At 43.5% G+C, this 21,069-nt stretch overlaps 1 protein-coding gene across 1 annotated transcript in view; it reads right to left on the bottom strand.

The window, feature by feature from the left end:
- The window catches only part of XPNPEP2 (X-prolyl aminopeptidase 2), a 92,001-nt gene that overhangs the window by 29,330 nt on the left and 41,602 nt on the right, over positions 1–21,069 (bottom strand). The window contains exons 6-16 of the mRNA XM_073589861.1: positions 16,757–16,861; positions 15,375–15,461; positions 14,839–14,985; positions 13,402–13,503; positions 8,665–8,746; positions 8,204–8,399; positions 7,875–7,964; positions 6,515–6,624; positions 6,113–6,190; positions 5,695–5,766; positions 1,855–1,915 (exon numbers count right to left, since the gene is read on the bottom strand). Of these exons, the coding sequence (XP_073445962.1) occupies positions 1,855–1,915; positions 5,695–5,766; positions 6,113–6,190; positions 6,515–6,624; positions 7,875–7,964; positions 8,204–8,399; positions 8,665–8,746; positions 13,402–13,503; positions 14,839–14,985; positions 15,375–15,461; positions 16,757–16,861 (1,130 nt within the window). The remainder of the gene's footprint in view (positions 1–1,854; positions 1,916–5,694; positions 5,767–6,112; positions 6,191–6,514; positions 6,625–7,874; positions 7,965–8,203; positions 8,400–8,664; positions 8,747–13,401; positions 13,504–14,838; positions 14,986–15,374; positions 15,462–16,756; positions 16,862–21,069) is intronic.

Raw genomic sequence — 21,069 nt, 5'->3', positions numbered from 1 at the left:
AAATCAGTTATACTTATCTTACACCAATCCACTGAAGCCAATGTCCCCTGTAAAATAATTAAAATAAACATCCATATTCCTCACCTGTCTGCCGAGAAGATAATAATCCAAATGGCCCGTTATGCATCTAGATCTGCTACATCTAGATGGCAGGCTGCATTGTTGCATGATGCGACTACACAGCCTGCCATCTAGCACAGACACTAAGCTGTGCATGCTTGCTCAGCTCACTCCCTCACGGTGATGTGACAAAGTTGAGTGGAGTTCGTATCCAATGAACTCGTTTCACCTCACTGACATCACTATGAGCATGAGAAAGTTCTCACGATAGCAGTGCCATTAGAAAGGTCATCGAGCTTAAGAGTCAGGTCAACTCAATGACGTCAGAATGAACGCCGAACTCTGATAACCTTTCCGATGGCACCATGAGCGTGAGAACTTTCTCATGCTGGTGGTGACATCAGTGAGGTGAAACGAGTTCATTGGATATGAACTTTACTCAACTTTAGCATGTCACTGCAAGGTACTGAGCTGAGCAAGCACACGCAACTCAGTGTCTCTACTTGATGGCAGGCTATATAGTCACATCATGCAACAATGCAGCCTGCCAGCTAGATGTATCAGATCTAGATGAGTTCCTGGCCAATTGGATTATTATCTTCTCGGTGGACAGGTGAGGAATATGGTTGTTTATTATTTTAATTTATTTTACATGGGACTTTAGCTGCTGTGAACTGGGCATAAGATGAGTATAAGTGTTTTTGGTTAATTAAGATTCATTAAAGGAGTAGGTGTCATTTGTTAAAATAAAGGACTTTATTCTGGGTGTTATTTTTTTTATAATATCACTATGGGGTTGGTAATGGGGTTGTCTTATAGAAGCCTCTCCATTACTAATCTTTGGGCTTGATATCACCTGACTATACAAAGGTGACATCAACCCCAATACTATCACCTGACTTGCCATCGCACCAGGTGAAGTAGGAAGAGAGGAGGCTAATTGCAAGATTTGGTGCATCTTATGGATTTCTGGGGGGGGGCTTGGAGATTATGTTTTTAGTCTGGGACAGAGCCAATATTCATGGCCCCTTCCTAGGCTATTAATATCAGCCCGCAGCTATCTGCCTAGCCTTTGCTGGTTACCAATTACAGGGGGACCTATACGCCATTATTTCTTTGGGGTTTTTCATTCGAATAACCAGTAAAGGTTAAGTATACAGCTGTGTGCTGATATTAATAGCCTGGGAAGCTCCATGGCTATTACCAACTTCCCTGACGACAAATATCAGCCCCAGCTGTCTACTTTCCCTCTGCTGGTTAATAAAATTTTGGGGGATCCTACGCCATTTTTTTTTCAGAAATATTTTTTTTTAATAATAAAACACATATACAGAAAGCTGCACATACACTGTACTAATTATATACGTGACTGAAATCTTTATAACTATTTTTGTATCCATCTATTCTATATATATCTTGAAGAATATTTCCTGTCTAAACGACAGAGAATCACTTTATGAAAAAGCTCTAGTCAAAATTGCATAGCAATCAGATTGCATTTGCATATAAATTGGATATCATTCGGATGTTAGGTGCTATAAAAACAAAAAAAACAAACAAAAAAAACACAAAACAGTGTATTCACAAGAAAAAGTCCCACTTTTCTGGACCGATATCGGACCGATTTTTTATGGTGATGGGTATGAGCTCTTAGCCTCAGACTTTATAGCGTGACAGGAGGAAACCCTGAGCACGACATAAAGACGATCACATAATCTCTAGGACCGGATGGTGTCGCCTGAATCTTCCCTGAATCCTCATTGTGGTTAATCTCACAAAGAACAAACATTTCACCTTTTCAAAGTCCGTCGGCGTCCCCCAGTGCACCGTCCTGGTGATGTCCGTGGTCCCATCACTGAAAACCAGATGAAAAATAATAGCTTTACAGAGTAAATGTTATTACTGAGTGTCAGGTTCTACCATTACTACCAGTATAATGGCTGAGACTATAATTACTAATGTTACTAATTTTAGAGCTGGAATTACAGCTACAAGCGGTCACTCTGCGGCTGATGTTACTACAATTATTACTACTGTTACTGCTCATGCACCGACCATGACTACGATCATCTATTACAGGGGTGAGGAACCTCAGGCCCACAGGCCATTTACGGCCCTCGATGATCTTCTATCAGGCCCAGGATCGGACTGGCCCACTGGGAAACCGGAGAATCCTCCGGTGGGTCCCCCCGACCAGCACCACAACTCTTGCCCCCTTCATTTGCCTGCTTTGCCCTGTATTCCATACACGGAGTGGCCGCCTGCACTGCTCTGCAGCAAGTGATGTGATGTGAGTGCATTCTCATACCCTGTTGCTGCCGGTTTCTATTGTTCTCACTGCGCTCACCACTCTCCGCTGCGGAGTGATCGATGAGATCAATAGAAGCGGGCAGGAGCAACTGATGAGAAAGCACTCACTTCACATCACTTGTTGCTGAGCAGCGCAGATGGCCCGCCGGCACCGGGTATGGAATAACATACTCACAGCAAAGCCAGCAGCACAGACCTTGAGACTGCACACACAGCACAGGAGCATCTACAACGGAGTTGATTTTTGGAGGGAATGATGTCACCGGAAGGGACAGGGCCTTCTTCAGTCCAATGAAGACCAAAGAGCAGGAAGTTGCGATGTGCTCAGGCTGCTTGAGAGAAGGGAAATGAGGCTGCATCATGAAGCCATGTGAGGAGAGGACTGAGGTGCTGCACAATGGACCCTTATACAGATGGGAATGAGGACCAGGGACTCCGTGTGAGTGATCTGAGGATGTATTTTGGAAAGGGTTAATGTAACTTTAATGGGGCTGCGTAAGGAAGATGATGATGAGGGGCTGTGTGGAGAAAGTGGAACGATGGGTTGTTTGTAGAAAGTGGGGGGGGGGAACCTCTCGGTGCAGTGGTGAGTTCACTGCAGTTCACCTGGAGAAATTTCTCAAAGTAAACTGTGGTGAACTCTCTGACCTCAGCGCTGCACTGTGAGACTTTTTCACGGTGCTAGCTGTGATCTCACCGAGGTCACCTCAGTTCAGCTTGGCTGATAAAACAGCCTCAGTGATGGGCGGTAACCTCAATGCTGTCACCGCTGCTCACGGATACAGCTCATTCATCAGTGGTTTTCAGCCTGGACGGATGCATCCATTACTAATCCATGGGCTTGATGTTACCGGATAATACAAAGGTGACATCAACCCCACAAATATGAACTCCACTTGCTACCACTACAGGGCAAGTGGGAAGATCCGGGCAAAGCACCAGAATTGGTGCATCTAATACATGGACCTTTTCTGGGTGGCTGTGGGCTGCTGTTTTTATGCTGGGAGGGGAAATTTCAATGACCCCTTACCAGCCTGAGAATACCAGCCCCCCAGCTGTCAGCTTTAGCAAGGCTGGTTGTCAGAAATGGGGGAGATCTCACATTGTATTTTACAATTATTTAAATAATTTAAAAAAACGGAGTGGGGACCACTCTATTCTTGATAACCAGCCATGCTAATGCTGACAGCTGAGGGTTGGAGCCCCCAGCTGTCAGTTTTGCCTCACTGGTTATCAAAAATACAGGGGAACCCATGCCGTTTTTTTTTCTAATTATTTATTTAGCGTGCAGGCTGATGAATACTCCCATCAGCCGCTTCTGCTCTTGCTGTTATTAGCAGCAGCAGGGTAGGCGTAGGCTGATGGGAGCAGTAGTTCCATTAGCCGATGCCAGTGACTGGAGGTAAGCATTATACCACTGATCACTGCTGCGGGCTCACGCTGTAATTTGACAGCGTGTTAATTGTGGCTGTCTGACCGGCGGTAATGATTTTACAGCTGATCAGAAGCAGTGTTTGCAGCGTGGTCATACACAAGACAGTATGGCAAACACTGGATGTTCGGGCCCCCATTCAAGTGAATGGGATCCGGGTACTATTCTGGTACCTGAACCCAAATTTTTTTTAACTGCTCGGCTAGACCAGAACATCCAGGGGTCCTTGCATCTCTAATCATGTGTCTAGTGTGTGTGACTGGTGTGTGTATGTCATGTGTCTAGTGTGTTTGACTGGTATATGTATGTCATGTGTCTAGTGTGTGTGAGTGGTGTGCATGTGTCCTGTGTCTAGCATGTGACTGGTGTTCCTGTGTCTAGCGTGTGACTGGTGTGCCTGGCTCTAGCCTGTGACTGGTGTGCCTGTACTGTGTCTAGCTTGTGACTGGTGTGCCTGTGTCTAGCATGTTACTGGTGTGCATCTGTCCTGTGTCTAGCGTGAGTGGTGTGTAAATTTTCCTATAGCAATATTGCATTTCCAATTTTCTAAAATTCCATTATGTACATATGTATTTATTTTACTTATATAGCGCCATTAAATCCACAGACATTATTGGCGCTGTCCCAGATGGGGCTCACAATCTACATTCCCTATTAGTATGTCTTTGGAGTGTGAGGAAACCGGAGAACCCAGAGGAAACCCACGCAACCACGGGGAGAACATACAAACTCCTTGCAGATGTTGTCCTTGGTGGGATTTGAACCCAAGACCATAATATAGCACTTACCTATTTTCTATGGCAGTAATGCAGTTCCAATTTTCTAGATGTGCCATTCTAAACAATCCAGAGAGCAGCTTTATATTTTCTTAGTACTGTTGTGTATGTATTCTAGCATGTGACTGGTGTGTATGTGTCATGTGTCTAGTGTGTGTATGTGGCACATGTCTAATTAATACAATCTTTCTGTGCTTATGAAATATCATTGTTCTCAGCAGCACTTGTCTTGTTTACACAAAATTATCTGCTTCCGATAAGGATGTTTTTAAATCAAGCATATAAATCATTGCACCCAACAAATGAGCGTTTTGATTGTTTGGACAGGTACATAGTGGGAAAACATTCCCTGATTATCAGCTTGACAAGATGGAAGCTAAGGGAAGACTCTGCAGCTAGTACCCATTAGGCCTGGTGGGCCCAAACCACTCCAGTCTGACACTGATCAGGCCCCCGGGCAGATTCTCAGGAACAGCATTCTTGGGCAGGGAGCTGTATTTTGATTGCCACCAGCTCATTCATTTCTTCTTGCTCTGTTAGCACACACACACAGTGATCACTACTGAACACTGAAGGGTATGCAATGAAAGATCACGTCCTGACACCAGTGCCAGAGTCAGGATGTAGTTTGTGGGCGGAGTCTGTGCAGCCCCCGAAGGATGGTATAAATATCCAAATGGCCCTTGGCAGAAATAAGATTCCCCACCCCTGATCTATTACAATATTTGTACTGTTGCGATTTCTGATATCACCATCACTGCAATTATTTTTACTACTAATACTACTCCTATAATTACTAGTTACATTAACGGAATACTACTATTATTCCTACTACTAATGATATTACTGCTAGTATTATAACTACTACTAGTGATGCTACTACTACATAACGACTATTACTACTACTACTCATGATACTACTATTATTACTACTTTTCCTGCTAGTACACTTACTTTTGTGTTTCTACCACTTAAGTCACGTTCACACACTCAGTATCTGGTCAGTATTTTACATCAGTATTTGTAACCAGGAGGGTGATAATACAGAAGTCCTGACATGGCGGAGCCCCCCGTTGTGTGACCCTAGCAGTCTCCTCTCCCATGGCGAGTACTCACTAGTATTGCCCCCCGGAGTCCACCAGATACATCTCTTTTGCACTGAGTTTACGGTCGGTCTGATTATCTGGTCTGAAAAATATGAAGACGATTTCTGACATCAGGATTTTATTAATACATTGTGTCGATTACATCTAGTGATTAATAAGATGCTAAACAGGAACCTCCTGAAACACAGGACGCAGCCATCACAGAGGCAGTACTGCAGCATATGGCGGTACTAGGGGAGTAACTGAGCACAACCTGATGGGACCCCGCTGGTCTCCATCCTTGTGATTCCACTGTTGCATCGGTGATGGACAATTCTGGTGACTTCTTCATTCCTATGTGGATTCCCCATAAATAAAATACTATTTTATACATTTTCTGATAAAAGTTTCACAATTGATCTGTCATTATTACATGTGTCTGCTGTTACCTGTAGTGCGGCAGAGCGGCGTTGAGGCCTCCAGCAGAAATCGTTCCAAAACTGGGTCCTTTAAAATGTTCTTGCAGCCTGAAGATAGAAAATGACATTTTTTATGTTCTTTCTGTGCGGTGAATCCTCAGTGCAGAGTTTTCCACATGTGCCATCTATGAGCGTCGGCTTCTTCCTGAGATGCAGATGACGCAGCAGAGCTGCGTGCAGGGAGTTGCGGTTGTCTGTCGGTGCAACGCTGGAGCTCAGCTCCTTTACCTCTAATAGTGGATGTGAGCACCACCCGCGGCACATCGCCTGTTGCAGGACGTTTTCCGTTCTCTCCTATTAGAGTGCAGCCTTCGCATCATGTGATCAATGCCGTTTTTTAGCGCCGCTTCCCTAATTATCAAGAACACTTACGCTCGCAGCCCGTCGACATAACTCGCTCCACTTATCTCGGTCACCATGCCTTTTGGCACGTTGTTCTCCAGCCACAGTAAGTATTCGACAACAGCCACAGCATCACGGATCTAAAGATATTAATAAAAAGTAATACAAAGTGTGGAATTACTGTAAAAGGTTTATGTCATTTCAAAACATTTTCCACAAATCAATTCTACAAGCAAATATAAGATACTCTGTAATACACATTAAATCTGCTTCTTTTTCCACTTATGAGCCACTTCTCCACTTGTTCCACCTCCAGGACTCATCATTCACTCTGAAATACAGCTGAAGTTCATCTACTTTATGATACTCCTACCACTTGTACTACTGGCACCTATTAATATTTCTACTACTAGTACAGGCAGCCAGCTCATTGATGGCTCAGATTACAGCTGCCTATTAAAGTCTGGGTGGTGCAAAGTGAGAGACAACACCAGAGAGATACTATAAAACAACAACACAGTTCCCTGTGTAAGTGTTTTCTCTCACTTCAGAGCTGCATTAAGAGCTACACTACTCAGTCCTGCTGTATAATGTTTTATTTTACTTCAGAGCTGGATTCACATCTACCCTGCTAAATTCTATGTAATGTCCTCCATGCTGATATTCCCCTTTAGTAAGTATTTTATGTCAGTACAGCAAAGATTGATAGCTACACATTTAGTACTGTGCGGTATAATGTCCTCCATACTGCTGCTTTCTGGTGAATGTTTTTTCTCACCCCACTGCTGGATTTGAATTTACACTGCTCAATACCACTGTGCAATGTTTCAGCTTTCTAGTAAGTGTTTACCCTCACTGTAGTGCTAGATTCACATTTATACTGCTCAGTACTACTACATAACCTCCTCTATGCTGCTGCTACTCCTGAATATGTGCTACAGAGACAGGGGAGCAGGAATCCCTCAAGTCTGTCAGCTCATATCCACCCACTAGCTTACAAGCAACTGAACATTAGAGACAGAGTCTGCAGGGGGGAAAACTGGTGAAATGCAAGATACAGGTCACATAATTTCCAGAATTCGTGTTATTCTTCATGTACACACTGGACAGCTTATTCTGATCAGAGAGGACCACGGGTCAAAAGCTGAATCGTGGCCCCAACTGCTCACACAGGCGTCCTCAATGATTCCTCATGGGGTCAGTCTGAGCCTGGGAAGGGGTTGACTTCTACTTAATGTCAGCAAGGCATTGAGCGCAGCTCAGGGCAGCACAGTTACCGTGTACAGGATGCCAGTGACGAGCGTAGCTCCGGATGACAATTATCCTCCACAGCCGCCTTATTATACGAGTCACACAGTAAAATTCTCCCACGGACGCGGATTTTACTTACGTGACATTGCTTTAATAATTCCTGCTCCTTCTCCGTTTTCACAGCTTTTGTCATCAATATGGGAGAATAATTCTCAGACACAAGTTTACTCTAGGAGAAATACATCTGAAGGTTGGAAACGCGTCTCAATATTTGTATCATAATTCTATCACATTTGTACAGTAATTTCCATTCTGAGAGGAGCCCTCGCTACATCTGCTAATGACAGACGTGGGACATTGATTTGTATTTAGGCGGGTGAAAATCTCCGGGCCGTACCAAAGGGTCACTGACGCACGTGGATGTTTGAGAGGACGATTTTATGGATTTCTCAAATTTCTGGCATTTACCTTAGGGATAACTTCATAGACTCCGTAGTTGGTGTAACTCGATCCGATCCAGACTTTCACGTTCCCTTTCACGTAATCTGTCACTGTTTCCCGCACTTTATCATAGTCCAGGATCTGAACGCACATCAAGGCTGAGCAATCAGTAGCTAAGTAGGTGCCAACGTCTGGAGGGATCCGGCTGCCATTCACGAATAATCTGCAAGATGTAGGAGTCACTAATGTATCCGGAGGGTCCGGTACCCGTAAGGGGTTGTCCATCTATATATAATTCACCATAATCACTGTTTAGTAAACATTCTGCATCTTTGTAATAGACTTTGTCTTTCCAATCACAACAATTTTCAAGATCACTGATTGCTGTCAATGAATATGAAACTTCTGTTTATTTACGGAGAATGAAAACCTGAGCCCCCACAGGTGTCTCTGACTTCCCGTGATTATCACAGCTGTGGCTTCACTACCTGATGGAGTCGGTGGTCAGCAGGGAGTACGAATAGAAGAACGGATTATATGGAATATCCTGTCCGCGGAGATTGAAAAGCCCTGCGGGAAAAAGTAAAGAACGGGTTCACATAATATTCTGCACTGGGAGTCTCGGGAGCTCTGCAGAAAACCAGAACATACATGTACAGGACAGAAACAATGTATCACTGCTTAATATGAACCTATGGTTTTAAGGGATCTGCAGGATCATGCTGTACAAACAGTGGTAGCAGAGATGAGTTTGTCACTGGGTGCAACATCTGGGGATGAGACATCTAATTCACAACGACATTGTACTAGTGTATTTTAATAAAGTCTGGAAACTTACTTTTTAATCAATTAGTGTCATCTAACAGTCTTGCCGTGTTATTGTGTCTTCTGTATATATTATGGCACGGATTCATATAATTTTGCATCAAATTAAGGTCGCACAATGTTTGAGTAAAAAGTGGCACAATCCTTCCAATCAGCTTCCTCTACAGCTGTATAATAACATGGAAGGATTCTTCTGACAAATTCATCAATTTGGTTTTAAATTTCAAAAACTCACAAATAGGGATGAGCGATATTGCCCGATATCGTATTGGAAATTCCGATATCAATGCAAGTCAATGGGAGAAAAAAATCGGAATTACAAAATGACCACTACAGTGCTATATAATGGATAAAATGGAGGGGAAACACTTCAGGATAATGGGGAAGGAGTTTGCAGAGGCAGAGGAGCAAAAAAAAAATTGCAAGAAAAATGCACAGAGCGAAAGCTATAGCAGGAAAACTGGTCGCCATCTTCTTAACAGCAGTGTTTTTTCTTTGGGTTAGGATTAGTTGGGGTAGTGTTAGGGTTTATGGTTAGTAGAGTAAGGGTTAGGGTAAGGGTTAGGGGTTAGGGTTAGGTAGGGTTAGTAGAGTAAGGGTTTACAGTTAGGGTCATGCTTATAGTTAGTAGGGTTAGGGTTATGGTTAGGGTTAGTAGGGTTAGGGTAAGGGTTAGGGGTTAGGATTAGTAGGGTTAGGGTAAGGGTTAGGTAGGGTTAGTAGAGTAAGGGTTTACAGTTAGGGTTATGCTTATAGTTAGTAGGGTTAGGGTTAGGGGTTAGGGTTAGTTAGGGTTATGGTTAGGGTTAGTAGGGTTAGGGTAAGGGGTTAGGATTAGTAGGGTTAGGGTAAGGGTTAGGGTTAGTAGAGTCAGGGTTTACGGTTAGGGTTATGTTTATAGTTAGTAGGGTTAGGGGTTAGGGTTGGTTAGGGTTAGGATTAGGGGTTAGGGTTAGGTTAAGGATTAGGGGTTAGGGTTAGTAGAGTCAGGGTTTACGGTTAGGGTTATGCTTATAGTTAGTAGGGTTACGGTTAGGGGTTAGGATTAGTAGGGTTAGGGTTATGCTTATGGTTAGTAGGGATTTCCGATTTCCGATGTGAAAAAAATATCGGAATCGGAAATCCGATATCGGAAATTGGCCCGATATTTGCGTTATTTCAATATCGGAAGGCTCATCCCTACTCACAAATGATGAATTTAGACTAAAACGTCTGGAAAAGGAAAAAAGTACAAGACACAATGTGATAAACTAAAAGCAAGAGCAAATTATATAATGAATAGCTAGAAAGACTATAAGGATGCACCATGAAATACTAAGAATGATTACTCTAGAACATTGAAACTGCATTACTGCCATAGAAAATTTAGAAAGAAGGAAAAAAAAAGGTATATAATGAATATGAAATATTAATATGCAAAATTGCTATAAAAAATTACAGTAAAAAAAGAAGGTAATTAGCGCATAGCTTGGCCAATATATGTGAGCCCAACTGCCAATGTCAAGGCATTCTCCACAAGTTGCGTCCCTGTCCTCATATGTCACCTCTCCTGGGCAAAAACAGCCAACAATGTATGGGGCAGGAAGGAACCAGCTAACTACTTAAAATCACCTGTGGCTGATGGGAGTGGGAGTGCAAATGGCCAAAAAGGGTTTGATACAAATAGAGAAAAAGGACCAGCACATCTAGCTATATGTTTTTTGGTTGCCACCTGGTACACTAGATTACCATATATTGGCCAATCTATGCTCTAAGACAGTACACATACATTATATAGCGTTCTTCCTTTTTTCCCCTTTTTCTATGACAGTAATGCAGTTTCAATGTTCTTCTAATCATTGTAATCATTCTTAGTAATTCATGGTGCAACTTTATAGTTTTTTTTATTTATATGGTTATTGGTTGGTACTTGTTCACACTAGCTTAGGCTAGTTTCACACTAGCGTTCTCGGGCGCAGCGTAGGGCCGCCGCTTAGCTCCGCCCCCGGCTGCGCCCCCTCTGGTCAGCTCCTCCTAGGATCGCATGACGTTGCATGCGATCAGCGTACCCTATACTTAGCGTTGGGTATGCTGACCATGCACTGGTTGTGCACTGGTATGATTTTGCTGGCACTGCGCCCTAGTCTACAAAAACGCGCTGTGTTGCATTTTTGTGTGCTGGGCGCAGCGCCAAAACGGTACGCTGATTGCATGCAGCGTCATGCGATCCTAGGAGGAGCTGACAGGAGGGGGCGCGGCCAGGGGCGGAGCTAAGCGGCGGCCCTGCGCCCGAGAACGCTAGTGTGAAACTAGCCTTAGATCTGTTGGTCCTTTTTCTCTATTTGTATCAAACTCCGCTCCGCCCAAAGCCCAGCCCCCTTCTGTATATGCAGTGATTCCGGATGTGTTCATCGAACACATGCTGTAACACTGCATCGCATACATTGTTCTGCCCATTCTGTGCAGCAAGATGTTTTAAGTGCTGTTCCAGCTATGGCAATTAGGTGTCATAGTTGCCTTTCTCTTTCTTATTCATGTGTTTGGTATCTTCTGTTTCCCTAAATGGTTATCTGTTCAGAACCGCCCTTCTTCCTTCCCTGATCAACAACATGTAACCATTTTCAGCCAGTCTCCTGAGTAGCTCACATGTGCTCAGCTCTTTGCAAAACCACTGCTTATACAAGCGGATTCCGGTAAAGTTAATGCAATTATGTGTTATGCATCTGTGTTAGGGCCATAATGAGGCCCCTATGATGTTTGCAATGCATGCTCAGCTTCTGTAATGCTATTTCACTGCATGTTAGTTATATGCATCCTCTGGATATGCATCCTCTTGTCAGTGAGTGCAAGCTGGCAGCCATTAGTTGTTTAGAGATCTCTTTCTCTTTTACTGATGTGTATGTTGTATTGCTCAGCTTCTATATAATGCATGCTACCGAGATAACAGCATCCTGTATCATTGCTACTGTTGTGATATTAACTTGTATTGCTGTGATTACCTGAAAGCATTTGTGTATTGTATATTGTCTACCAGTACTGACATGCTGCAATATCTGTTTCTTATAGTTTTTACCTAAATCATCCATAACTGTGCACAATAATCTCTGATATCATCTACAACTTTGTACAACAATCCCTGATCTCATCTACTACTGTGTTCTACTGTACCATCTGTTATCATCTCTCCTTGTTGTCCATATCATCCCAATAAATAATAGACTTAAGCACCCATACAGTCTTGTTACTGGGAGTGGATGAAAGGTTAAGCCGTATGCTGGAATCCACACAGCGTCATACGTGGAAGAAGGCAGAACATACATAGACCGGATTATTTACCTTGCAGAGACTGAGTGTCTCCGCAAGGTAAAGAGACATGCTGCGTTCTAAAAAGACATGCTGCATCCTCGGTTATTGGATGTGTCACCCGCGTATTAGGACGCATAGTGGAGATGGCATTTCATAAAATTCCCTCCACTATGCTGTAACATCTGAACGCTGCGGCTGTACGCAGTGTTCAATCCGCAGCAAATCTGGTTGTAATACGGCCCGTGGAAACATACATTTAGATCGTGAGCCCCTTCAGGGACAGCGATGCTAATGTGTGCAAAACTGTAAAGCGCTGCGGAATATGTTAGCGCTATATAAAAATAAAGATTATTATTATTTATTACCCTTAGTATTTCATGGTGCAACCGTATAGTTTTTCTAGTTATATGTTTTTGGTTGGCACCTGTTCACACTAGCTTAGCTTAGATTTGCTGGTCCTTTGTCTCTACTTATATAATGAATTCGGCACAAATAATCACTATAAAAACCTGCAGAAAATCATGTCGAATTGATGATGATTCGGCCTTGAAGAATTTTGAGGTTTGAACAAGTTGGGAAATAATGTGAATACCTGGTATAAAGTATTAGTTACAGAATGTTGCCATGGATGGTTCCTTCACTGATTTGTCATGTGCACAAAGCAAATTCAGCTCTGCTACATCTACAGCTCCTGTGACCTATTTGCGTTGATGTGTAATGGGCAGTGAGAAGACGGGACATGCGCTGTCTAAGGAGGCAACTGGCCGATAATTCAGCCCTGATCAGCAGGAGCTAGAGACCCCACTATGTCTTCTGCGGTGAAGCCAATAAGTAATGGTAAATCATTGATTGCCGGACGGTTTCCTGGTGCGGGAATCGGGTTCTCAGATCCACATTGTCTTGTTTTGGAGGCTTCTGGTTATTATATTTTGGGACCGATTTGGGAACGACCCTACAAAACGCTATTAAGACATGAAACATGAGTAGAGGAAGCAGAGGTCCAAAAACCCAACTGAAACACTGAATGGCCCCATGGACTCCCTCTCCCTGCTGTGACCCCATCGCCTCTATGATGGGAGGGTGCGAGCGTTTCCTCTCCTGATGGCGGCACCTACATGCAGTCTCCTCCAGCGCTGACAGCAGGACCGCCGTTGGCTTCTGGGAATGTTGTTCCATTTGTTTCCGGATATCGGTCACTTTTTCCTGCCAGGTGCTGCCTGGAAAAGAATGGAAAAGACAGCGATATGGACAAAAGTCACATCTCATCAAAAAATGGGGTATATCTGCAAAAATCACTGAATAAATCAAAGTGAGGAGACTGGACATTCACCAGCACATAGAACAAACGGCGGACGCCGCGTTCACAGCTCAGACACGCACTGTGCACCTAAGGATCGGAGAGTGGCTATAAGCATTCCATTGCATATTTTTGTGGCTTTTGCTCACACACTCAAGGCGTTCAGTACAATACAGGGTACTTTGATGAAGGTCATAAGACCGAAACGTCATTAACTGTATGTACTATACCTTATTAAAATACCACTTCTCGTGTCCACAACAGACGTGTGTGTGCCAAGTTTATATATCTGGACATTCACTGTAGACCCCAATGCCAAACCCACCCATGGCCCTCGCCTCTATTTGCCATCATACAGACACACGGGGTGGGATTCACCATGGACATAGTAAAATGAGTGGTCACAGTATAGCGGCACATTGTCTGCTCCATTATGGGAAGTGAATCTTCATCTGCATAACAACTGTTCTCTCACTTTCTTCATCAGATTTATAGTTTCTTGTAAAGGGTTGATAGTCACTTGTAGAATCACTACTTCCCATAGGTGGCGCAAGCCTTCACATCCTCTTTCTCTCTGAAAAGGCAATTTGCATGTTTAATTTCCCAGAGGAGCATGCATGGCCTATAAGTCTCCTCACTCTGACATGCTTGTCACTCTCCACAAGGAGAAACGTTACCACATTTTTACGTGTCTTGCTCTAGTGTTGCTGGTTGCAATGGTTTCATCTCACTGCGGCCGCCTGCTGCTTGCTGACGTAGTCAGCTGCTCATGAAACATAGCCTGAGATACATATGGCGGGGACCTGAGGCCGGAGAAGGACGGGGGACCTTTTATACCACCGGCCACACAGTCACATGCAGTCCCAGGGTACCCTGACTACAAGTGGTAGAGAGAAGTGATCCGTCCTAAGGCCACATTCACACACTCAGTATTTGGTCAGTATTTTACATCAGTATTTGTAACCAGGAGGGTGATAATGTAAAATGTAGAGAAAGTGGTGACGGGTTTCTATTAGACTTTTCCTCTCCTGGCTTGGCTTACAAATACTGATGTGAAATACTGACCGTGTGAACACGACCTTTCAGTGAAACAATGATTACACACCGCCGTGTCATTGTGCGCCAGGTGACATGTCAGAATCACTTTGAATCCATGCTGACTATCTCCTTTGATATCTGCATTAAGTCCTGTCTGCACTGATATCTATGGGGGCAATGTTAGTTACATTGTGACGGCACAACTTTCGTTCCTTACCTACAAACCCATTGGGGATGGAGTAGATGTCATTGTCTGGCAGAGCGGGGCGCTGCCTCCCCCACACCTCGTCCACCAGATTAGTGGGAATCGAGCGGAAAATCTTCCCAGAATCCTCTAATAAATCGTTGTATGATTGCCAGTCATCTAGGAAAGACAAGATCAGGTCATCAGGTTTCTTACCCAGGACCCATCGTCTTTTCTAAGCGGCCACAATATACAGGATCTAGTGTAACTCAACAGGGAAAATGTAGAGAAATAAGTGAACCAGACGGCAAATGATCAGGTGGAATCCACAACCTCCTTTTAGCTAAATCTACAATGTTTTGGTGTGATTCTATGGAATTCTATGTGTTCTGCCTATAGATACATTCAGATCTACACCGGAAGCTAAAGTTGCTTCATCTGCATAAGTGCTGAAGAGTACAAGAGACTGCCTCCACACGCTGCACTGTCTTGTCTTCCACAGTCCAGTCCCCATTGTGATCAGTACTTGTAATGTCAGAAAGGTGCACCTCAATAAAGTAACAACATACTGATAGAAAAGAGGAAAGGGTCGAAGCCAATCTCATCCCCATCCTTCAGCTCTTGTAGGATCCAGGATACAACTTCAGAAGCGGAAACTGGATACAAAAGTAACTTATTATAAGACAAACAAAAAGGCAAGAATAATAATAGTGTTAACCACGAATAATAAACAAGGGCATGCAGGTAACACGTAACCCAGAAGAGAGAATATACTGCTATAATAGTGACGGCCAGATACAACATAGGAAAGATTATATAACAACAGTATCAGAATTGTAATCACGAATAAGAAAAACAATAATGATACAGTGGTATTGCTATTATCATTATTACTATTGTTACTATCACTATTATTATCATTATTGTTACTATTATCATTACTATAATTACTATTATTAAAGAATTCATATCCGGTAGATTTGTACAAATCTACAATGTAAATCAGACATTCTGTATTACACGCTGAGATCTCTCCAGACATCGAGCATAATAACATGCGACTCATCAGGAGATACTTCCCAGCCTACTGCCATAAAGCGTCTTGAAACGTTAAATTAGGAGTCGTGCAATTCAAAAGATGTACAAAATCCTGAAGCTTTTGGAAAACTGAGTAAGCTTAGCTTATAGGAGGCATCGACACGTGCCCGCGGCAGAGTCAGTCACAAACGTCCATGGCTGCGGAACATTACATGGCAGCTGAAAGATGCGCCAAATTCATGAACAGTGGAGATAAGCAAAAGCGCAAGACTCGGGGCCGTAGGTCTACAGTATATTTATATATACTCCTCTCTCCCCAGCCCTTACCTTCCCCCACACAACTCATCTCTGGTCCAACGGGCCACTTTAAGATGAAGATGGAAGAAGACCAGAGGACTGAGCGAGGAGTGGTGCACAGGGACAGGTGAGGGTACAGAGAGGTGAATATTCTATTTTATATTTAGTTTTTATTTTTACACTTGTTCTGGCCCTTTTAACATTTCATAAAATAGAGGTCGCCATCTATTCCAGCCACCATTTATCTGAATTTGCCAACGTAAATTGAAACATTTCAATTCAATTTTTTTCCTTAAATTCAAAGCTAATTTGATTTACTATGAATCCATTTTCTCTTTTCATATTAATATTATTATTACCACTAGACTATAATAATAATAAATGACATAAGTCTGAATATAATAATAGCACCATAACTATATAACTACATGGTCAAGAAAACAACGACTCCTCTTTTTTGCACTTCCTGCATCGTTGTTGCATTTAAGATCACTACATATTTTTCACACAGCTTTCCCAGACTCCTGAGTGGCTTTTCTATGTGCGTCCTCTATACCAGCGCATCATTTCCCCATTTCTGATATGGACTTGTAATATTCTCTATGGAGTTACTGACGCGTCTTCTGCAGTTCCCAGTTACAGTCCATCTGCCGCTCTGCCTGGGTCCAGTACCGGCTGTCAGTGAAGACGGCAGCTCTAGTCAGTGTCACCGCAGCAGTACCTGAAACGACAGAACACAGATTTCTGAAGACATCAGGGCAAAGACAAGGTAATTGTAGAGGATCAATTTTTATCGGAACCTTTATTTCTAATTATCAGATAACAACAATCGCTTTAACATTCTAATGTTCTTCCATAAAGATTTTCAAGATCTCTCCTTGCTGTCAGTGAATGTCCACAGTCCACAGATTTGCTCCAGTCTTGTCCAGTCGGAGCTTCTCTGTGCAGACTAAAGAGCTTGGACTGCAGACTCAAAAATATTGTAGCTAGGCAAAGCGGTCAGTGTAAAACCCAAGACGTGGCGGCTTCCGGAGCTGCTGCCAGTGTCAAATACATTATAGGAAACACGTGAATATTGAATTCATCTGTGCAATGTCCAAACAACAGCGTAATAGCCATGCAGGCATTTAAAGGGATATATAATGCCCTATCTGCAGGGGCACACCGCTCCCTTGCCTCTCGGCTTCCTGCTTGCACTGGAGTAGTATGCACCTGATGACGGACATTTCAGACGAGCGGCATGACTGAGCCACTGTCCAATACATTGTAATAAACCTGATCCCCCATCAGATACAATGTAACACAGCCCATCCCCCAACAGATAGAATGTAAAACAGCTGATCCCCCATCAGATACAATGTAATACAGCCGATCCCCCAACACATGCAATGTAATACAGCCGATCCCCCAACAGATACAATGTAATAAAGCCGATCTCCCATCACCATCAGATACAATGTAATAAAGCCGATCGCCCATCAGATACACTGAAATACAGCCGATCCCCCAACAGATACAATGTAATAAAGCCGATCTCCCATCACCATCAGATACAATGTAATAAAGCCGATCGCCCATCAGATACACTGAAATACAGCCGATCCCCCAACAGATACAATGTTATACAGCTGATCCCCCAAACAGATACAATGAAATACAGGCAATCCCCCATCAGATACAATGTTATACAGCCGATCCCAGATCAGATACAATGTTATACAGCCGATCCCCCAAACAGATACAATGAAATACAGGCAATCCCCAATCAGATACAATGTTATACAGGCGATCCCCCATCAGATAATCAGATACAATGTTATACAGCCAATCCCAGATCAGATGCAATGTTATACAACCGATCCCCCATGAGATACAGTGTAATACAGCTGATTCTCCATCAGATACAATGTAATAAAGTTGATCTCCCATCACCATCAGATACAATGTAATAAAGCCGAACCCCCATCAGATACTTTGTAATACAGCCGATCCCCCATCAGATACAGTGTAATACAGCTGATCCCCATCAGACACAATGTAGTAATGTTAGGGCTGGCAGAACGCACCAAATTATAAAGATGGTAATAAGGTGCGTTCGCAGCCCGGGGTCCACCGTGCAGGGGTGGTAACCTGCTGCTCAGTAATGGCGGCTGCTATATGGCGGTATACTATGAAAACACACGCGGGTTATCGTCACCTGGTATGTACGGGAGCGGACTCTGTTGCTTCACAGAGCTGCACTCAGGGCTGTGGAGTCGGTAAGCCAAACCTGCGACTCCGACTCCTCAATTTCCCTTACACCGACTCCGACTCCAACTCCGACTCCACGACTCCGACTCCCACACATATTGCTTATATTTAAGTGAAAAATGTATTGTAGTACAATGTGAACCTCAGACATTTAATCATTTTTATGATCCCATAATCAAGATATTTAGATAGAACAGAATATATATTGGTGTACTACCCGGTTTTCATTCTTTTTGGTACAGATACGATATGGATAGACAGATATGGATAAATGGATAGATAGAGCAGATTTCTAATCTGCTTTTGCTATTGAAAACATTATCTATGAGCTCAAAAACCTTTCAGGTGATGCGGTTTTTAAAAAAGATGATCAGCTTTTGCAGCTGAAAAATGTATCCTCAAAAAACACAGGAAAAACGCTGTGTGTGAATATAGCCTTAGATCAGGAATAGAACAGCCATTTATAGGACATTTCATAACTTTCCCAAATTCCTATGAAAAAATATTCAGCACATCCTGCATTGAATTACTGTACCCAATTTATTATATATTTTAGGAGTCGGAGTCGGTCCATTTTATACCGACTCCAACTCCAACTCCGTCTCAACCAAAATGAGCACCGACTCCGACTCCACGATTCCGACTCCGACTCCACAGCCCTGGCTGCACTACCGCTGAACATAAACGCCGGAGCCTGTTTGTGCTCACAGAGCTCGGCTAAAAGAGCGCACAGTGTACGGCCACAGAACGCTACCCCAAGTACACGGGGTTAGAGTCCCTCTAGGCCCACTGTGCGCGTGGCGTCGCTGCCACGAGCGCCGCTAAAGACGCTTGCAGTGGAGTGTGGAGCACGTGCACTGAGGCGTGCTGGATCACTGGTGAGGACCAATGTCTGACTCAAACCCTGAGCTACCTACACCTAAGCCTGGGCGCTAGCAGGCTAAGCTGCACAACACATGCATACCAAGGGTAGGGGTTTCTTAATGAGTCAGTCACCAGATACATTCATACGTGCATACATCTCTCACACCTTATAGTCTGCAAATACTGTCTATCCTAGCGCATGGGTGAGCGGCCATGCGAACCTTTTATAGCCACGGGCATCCGGGACCTTCCTGGCTTCTTGGATGGGCCAATCCAAACACGAGCAGGACCTGAGCACGTGACCCTCGATCTCCAATGGGAGATCACTCCACAGGCATGCTCAGTGGCCCGACATGTGGACTTAGTCCCTGGAGAATCTCGCTGCTGAGCAGCCTGCATTGTCATAGCTGTGCCAGAGGTGACAGCAGCAAGCAAACCCACAGAGTTGGCCTGGGCAGGCTCCACTGCGGGCAAAGAAGAATGGAAGACCGCTGGGTGCAAGGCTCTGGATTCCTGCTATGCAGTGGCAGGAACCCGACGCCTAACAAGTAAAGCCGATCCCCCATCAGACACATTGAAATACAGCTGATCCCCCATCAGATACAATGTTATACAGTCGATCCCCCATCAGATACGATGTTATACGTCCAATCCCCATCAGATAAAATGTAACATTTGCTGTCGATTCACTTTTTTTCCCCCTCGCTTACAGATAAAGTGCAGATTCATCATGTGTCTGTGAATCATCCACTTACGATGTCCTGGGGTCACTCAGGGAAACTTCCACTGGTGACACTGTACAATAGTAATGAAAGACTAGTGAACTAAGAAACAGGACGATCCTGTCCGGCACCGGCTGCTGGGACCAGATCGACCCCTTCCTGCTCTCTGTCACCACCTACATGGCCATGTTGGGGAGCTTGGTGGTAATATCAGGGGTCCCCACCTGAGTTACAGAGTGCACAGAATCTACAGAGAGTAGTAGTCCACGTATGATGAGGGATGATGGCTATGGGCACAGTTCACAATTTACAGTGAATATATTGTGACGATGACATCCACAATGTCACAATTGGTGTAAATATCGGACACCGTATCGGACACCGTTCACAACATCTGTACAGTTAGTGCAAATGTCGGACACTGTTTACAACGTCTGTTCAGTTGTTGCAAATATCAGACGCCGTCCACAACTTTTGTACAGTTGATGAAAATATTGGACACGATATCAGACACCATTCACAACATCTAAAAAACACAAAAAAAATAAAAATAAAAAACAAATCTGAACTGAGAAAAGTAAGTTAATGTGTATGCACAATGTAAGTGCATATTAACACATGACCATCAACCAGAGAAAACAAAAAGCAAAAAACACAAATATCCTGAACTAAAAAGTAAAAATATATACTGCAAATAATGCATAAAGGTAATAATAATAATAAGGGTATTTAGTAAACATAATTTTGATCAAAATAATGTACAAGCCATCCCGCCACGTCACGGCAACCCTTGTGGGACAGTCCCTACTCTAGTATTTAAAACCTTTTCACTTGCCAAGTGGCGTGAATGTGAATAAGGATCGAGCGGCTGAACCACTTGTAACAGCTTAGGCCAGACTGGATGGCTTTCCCAGCTCAGAAAAAGGGCGGTCACACCCCTATATGCACTGAATGCACAATGAAATGAATAAAAAACAAATCTGAACTGAGACAAGTAAGTTAATGTGTATGCACAATGTAAGTGCATATTAACACATGACCATTAACCAGAGAAAACGAAAAGCAAAAAACACAAATATCCTGAACTAAAAGT

Source organism: Dendrobates tinctorius, unplaced genomic scaffold (genome assembly GCF_039654945.1).
Source record: "Dendrobates tinctorius isolate UK_male_01 unplaced genomic scaffold, ASM3965494v1 ptg000114l, whole genome shotgun sequence".
In the NCBI taxonomy this organism is placed as follows: domain Eukaryota; kingdom Metazoa; phylum Chordata; class Amphibia; order Anura; family Dendrobatidae; genus Dendrobates; species Dendrobates tinctorius.
This window is presented reverse-complemented; position numbering and strand designations above follow the sequence as displayed.